The following is a 5,671-nucleotide window of genomic DNA, read 5'->3' as shown; positions in this document are numbered from 1 at the left end:
ATATGTTCCCGCCCATGTAGTGACTGTCCTTTCAACTCATGCCCATGGATAAGAGGCACTATTTTCTGTGGTTTCCCATTGCTGAACAGTAAGTCACACTTACGGTGAGAAAAACAACCACAGGTATCAGTCTCCAGAGCCCCAGCTGCAGAGCTCCACTGGAGGGATAACGAGGGGGATCTTGTTTCCTTTTCTACTGGGCACTGTTACTGTGTGTGAACAACAGGCAGGGGCTGGAGTATGGCTCAGTCAGTAGGGGATTTGCCTAGCATGTACAATGCCCTTGATTCTATCCCTAGCAATGGCATATGCCAGCCAGAATGACACCTGTAATCCCAGTGCTCAGGAGATGGAGGCAGGAAGAACACAAGGTCAGGACTATGCTTGGCTAAGCGAGGAGTTTGAGATGACCGTGAACTACATGGAGCCCTGTCTCAAGGAAGGAAAGAAAGGACTGGGGAACAGAAAGGAAGAAAAAGACAGATAAATGGATGGTTCTAGGGGATTAAATGGATTGTTCAAAACAGGTGCTGCTTGATACTTGACAAAATGAGCAGGACACAGACATACACAGAGAGAAGATGTCACCCACAAACCAAGGAGAGGCCTCAGGAGAAACCAGCCCTGCCCTGCTTGGGCTTTGGCTTCTAGGCTCCAGAGCTGGGAGACCAGAAGTCTCTCTGTCCGGGCTCCAGTCCCTGATCTTGCATGCAGGCCCATGACACTGAGAGCAAGCCTGCTCTCAGTCCTTTCTCTGGGTCCAGAGCTGTACTGCGAACCTCAAATGTCAAGCCTCATGGAGCCCAGGACAATGGGGTTGGATTCTCTGCAGCTTACCAAGAGTTTACAGAGGCTCACAAGGGAAAACGCTTTGCCTAGGGTACACAGTAAGACTTTGAATCTCACAGGCACAGGCTGAAACTCAGCACAAGTGTCCTTAGACGGCTCTAGTACCCTCTCCCTCCACACTGTGGTCACAGTGACCCCAGGAAAGATGCTTGTTATTAACAGCCATCAGATTGATGCCCTAACAACCATTATGGGAGGGTATAGCCTGAAAAGACAGGCAGGGAAGAGAGAACATAATCTCCCTACCATGCTGCCAAAAATCCAAGGCCTGACCAGTATAGGGGGAGGATAGCAGAAGTGACTTGTCCTTGTCACCTGCCTCCCGCCCCCCCCTGCCCAGTTCTGGGGCTTCTTTTGCCACTAGGCTGACTTCACTCTGCCTTAGGACTCTCAGTGACAAACCTTGTCACTCACACATAGTGCTGTAATACCAATACCCTCCTGTCTATAGGCTACCCTTTTACACACAACACACACACACACACACACACACACACACACACACACACACACACACACACACACACACAAATGCATTGCATGTGCATCCCCAGTGCATTTCTCTTGGGGAGTTGGTTGGGCAGAGCCTTCCGGGCACAAGCGTGTACCTGCACAGTGACTTACAAGCCCAAAACATCCTTCCTTCAGGTGGCCTTGGCTCACTCTAACTACAAACCAGCCATTCCCCTCCTGCAATATTATGACCACAGCTATGCACTATGTTCTCTCTCTCATCACCAGACAGTTGGGGACAAACTTCTAGGGGCTTGGCCAGGCCACATGGATGTGTCCAGGCCTCAGGTTTTGAGTCACTCTCCAACTCCATACCCATTTCTTCCCCCACGGCAGTGCTGAGTGTCCAGCCTCACCCTTGGTACCCACAGTGACCATCCTCAGCAGACTGCAGTCTCCACAGCACTGGCCCAGTGATGACTCCACCCCCACCCCATAGCACTCTCCATGGCCCTCACTTACATAGATCACACGGCTTGGGGACCCTGACGTGCTGGAGGCAGGCACAGAGACAATGCTCTCCGAGGAAGTCCTCGTTTCCTAGAACAGAGTTGTACAGGTTGGCCTGGAGTGGTGCTGTTGGGAACCTTCTGGAGGCATCTTCAGGATGCAGTCAGAAATGCCACTGAGTTCAGCAGGTAGAATTTTCCTCTTTTTGTGGGTTGAGGGAAGTCTCAGAACAAACATACAGGTTTGAATGAACAACTGAAGGCTACAATAAACACAGCAGGCCACAAGTGAAGGTAGGTAAGGTGTCCACAACCTGACACTTACTGAAAGCTCAGAATGTCCCAAGGGCTGCTGGGGTGGGGTGATCATGATGAAGGCAGGTGGGAATGTCTAGCAACCCCTTGATCTCTATGACACACAGAACCTCTGCTACTCATTGATGCTTAGTTTCCCTCCTTGGATGGGCTTCAGCCCTTCAGCCACACCCTTCAGTCACACCCTTCAGCCATGCTCTCCACTCTGCTGACCTGGCCCTCAGGCCCTTCTCAGTCACTCCTTCCTCTCTTACCTAGGCTCAGCTGTCAGTTCCCAGTGATGAGTGATGTGTGTTGTGTGATGTCACTGCACACATCCAACCTCCTCCCAGTCTCTGCTGTTGACAGTGCCCAGTCCTCCTCACCTCCCCTCTGCATCACTAACTCTAGCACCTCCTTCCTTTCCTTCACACAGACCTCCCACACCTGACTTTCATTCTTACAGGCCAGGCCCGTATACCTGGCCACTCTACACCCCTTCTCCTGGTATAGTGCCCCTCATGCCTATTCTCTCATGCCTCCTACTCACCTCATCTAAGAGGAACATATTTCCACCAGGTGTCACTGCCTCTCAGAAGGAAAGAGCTCTGACCCCTCTGCTCTTGACCTCTTGTCCTCCACTGAATGTCTTCAGTGACCCACACCACCACCCCTGCCTCATTTTTCCTCAGGAGGCTCTTCTTTGCCTCTGGAGTCTGCCATGTTCCTCTCCTGATGCAGTTGATATCTGTTAAGGTCCAAGTTGGTTTTCCTAAATTTCCTAGGCTGAGGCCCTATACTGGGTCATGTGACCTTGTGGAGATGGGGTCCTTGCAGAGATCACAAAGGGAAAGTGGGTGGCTCTAAGTCAATCTGCTTGGGGTCATCCTAAAAAGAGTTCAGAACTTGAACACACACATGGGGGGGGGGAGAAAAGCATATAAAAAAATAAAACAAGATGTCTCCTAGTCCAAGCAGAGAACCCTCAGGAGGAGCCAGTCTGCCATCACTTGGGGCTTTGACCCCTGCCACAGGGAGGCAGGAAAGTGTTAAAACCTCCAGGCTAGAAGAACCAAGCCTGACCTGGAGGAGGCCTCCCCTCCTGAGCTCCTCCTACACTCAACATGACACCAGCAGGGACAAGCAGACACCAGGACCAGACGTGCCACACAGGGCAGCAGGAGGCACAAACCTGTAAGGCATAGGGCAGGGTGCCCGGGCAGGGCTGGCTGCAAACAGAGCTGTGCATCTAGAAGGGAGAGAGGAGTGATGGCGTGAAGCTTGCTCTCCAGATCCTCTGCCATCCCCTCTGCAGGTCCTGTGCTCTGGGCCCTTCAGCCCCAAGCTGCACCTCCCCAGGAGCCCTCAATTCCTCAGCCCCTCAGCTCGGGACTACACTGACATGTGCCAACTCGAGGGGCCTGCCTGACCCCTGGGACCACAGATTTGAGGCTGGCAGGAATGGAATCACCTAACAGCACTGGCAGTCCTGTCCTTAGTCACTACATACCTCAGAACTGCTATATGCAGAGAAGGTGCCCCCCACATGCCTGTAACTACTGCCTGTAAGATGGGGCCTGCTCTTCTAGCAATGAGAGGCCAGGTGGCTACTGTGCTTCACCGACCCCGGATGATGCCTGCCTAGCCCCCTTCTATGGAAAGTGGCAAAATGCCCAGATAGGGGCCTGCTGTTACTGGCATGTACTGCAGACCAGTGTGTCATTCAGAGCAAAGTCCCCTACTGGTCATGGAGGGGATATCTGAGCGAGCCTCACAAAGCAGGCAGAAGTGACCACTCCCAGCTCTCTTTGTGCTATGGGCTCCGGCCACTCTGAGCAGAAATGATGCGAGCCCTCCTTGTACTGAGTTACCAGCTATGTGGGAGGAGGGCAGAGGACAGAACCTGTCAGCAGAGGAGACAGGGAGAAAAGGTAAGGTCACTGTCACCGGGGTGAGAAGATGGACACTATCTAGCCCCCTCTGCCATCCCTGACCTGAAGTCTGTTCCACAGTGAACTTCAGTGCCATGCTCCCCAGGGCCTTGTGTCACTGCCTTGTTCCCACCCACAGAGATAAGAATGGGACCTGGAACTTGCAGGGAGTCCACAGGCTTCATTCACTGCCCTCTCCCAAGTTCCAGGTACAGAAGTTCTAAAACACATGGTGGATGCCAGGTGCTCTATTAAGGTTGCCATGATACCTGTAGGCATTGGGAGGTATGCTAAAGATGTCATGATAGCTGTGGACATTGGGTGGTGTGCTAAGGATGCCATTGATGCTTGTGGGTGCCATAATACCTGGGAGCAATTGGTGTTGTGCTAAGGCTTCCATGATGCTTGTGGGCATTAAATGCTGTGCTAGGGATGCCATGATGCCTGTGTGTCTGGGCTGTCATGACTGCATCTCCTGAAGTCCACTGCACCTATTCTAGATGTTCAGGACCCTGTAACCTGTGGTCCTTGTCCACAATATACTCCCTGCCTGGGTGGAAGAGGGACAGCTACATGATTGGGGTGGCTTTCCAGACAGCGAGGAAGGCTTGTGTTTCTTCCTTCTGGCCTGACCCTGCATGGATAGACCAGTCAGGAGCTAGGGTCTTAAGCGAGAATGAGTCCCCTGAGTGTCCTGGAGATGTCCAAGGGCCCACACACCAAGGGACACTTGTTATGGTGACTATTAAACCCAAGACAAGAAACCATTTCTTGTCACTGGGTAGAAAGGAGGCACTGCTCCACTCAGTGGCAGGTTTCAAGAGTCAATAACACAGGTGTCCTCAGGGACACAAACCTTCTTAAGCCAGCCAGACCTGCCTGGCTTCACTTACTCAAGGGCTGCTCACATGAGGAACAACAGAGTGCAGGAGTCTGTTCCCTCCACCCGCCCCCAGGCCAGACCAGACAGCAGCCCTGGGGAGCCTGGGCTCAACACCAAGAAGGCAGCTGCTCTCAGGCTGCCCAGGCTCTGCCCCAAATATTGGCTGAACTACTCGCTTCAATAGCTGTACAGACCAGAGAGCCCTGGATGTAAAGCCCTCCTGCACAGGCCCAGGAAAACAAGACTGCTTTGGTCCCTGGTCTGGCAGCACCCACCCCTCAGGGCCTTCCATCTGGCCAGGGACCAGAGAAAATGAGGAAGGGGCTGTTGTCCCCTGTAGCTGGTGTGGTGTATGGGCCACCCTGCCCGGTCCTTGAGCCTTACTCGGGGAAGGGAAGGGAGGAAAGCAGTGTGTCAGCTTCCTTTCCTAGCTCTGTTCAGTCTCAGGTCAGGTTGCTTCCCTGAGTACATGCTTGTGTGAGAATGTATCTGGGGCCTCCGGACATGCCAAACTCCTTCCTTCTGCTGAGCGGTTGGGCAGCATAGAGGACCCTGCAGACAAGATGGTATCAGGCTCTATGGTCACATCTCCACAGATCATGACTGAGGACAGGGACGCCCTGAGTGGCAGATGCACAGTTTGCAGAATCAGCCATTGGTGAATATAATGTGTTATTGTGCATTGGCCTCCCATCTGAAAAGCCACAGCAAAGACTTAATAGGATGCGAGCACAATGAGGCAGAGTAATGCA

The 5,671-nt window shown here is 52.8% G+C and overlaps 1 protein-coding gene across 8 annotated transcripts in view; it reads right to left on the bottom strand.

Moving 5' to 3' along the window:
• Ablim2 (actin binding LIM protein family member 2) overlaps positions 1–5,671 on the bottom strand; it is an 89,988-nt gene that overhangs the window by 49,823 nt on the left and 34,494 nt on the right. For all 8 annotated transcript variants that reach the window (XM_035452979.1, XM_035452986.1, XM_035452981.1 and 5 more), the window contains exon 9: positions 1,825–1,902. In XM_035452979.1, coding sequence (XP_035308870.1) covers positions 1,825–1,902 — 78 coding nt within the window. The remainder of the gene's footprint in view (positions 1–1,824; positions 1,903–5,671) is intronic.

This window comes from Cricetulus griseus, assembly GCF_003668045.3.
Source record: "Cricetulus griseus strain 17A/GY chromosome 1 unlocalized genomic scaffold, alternate assembly CriGri-PICRH-1.0 chr1_1, whole genome shotgun sequence".
Classification (NCBI taxonomy): domain Eukaryota; kingdom Metazoa; phylum Chordata; class Mammalia; order Rodentia; family Cricetidae; genus Cricetulus; species Cricetulus griseus.
This window is presented reverse-complemented; position numbering and strand designations above follow the sequence as displayed.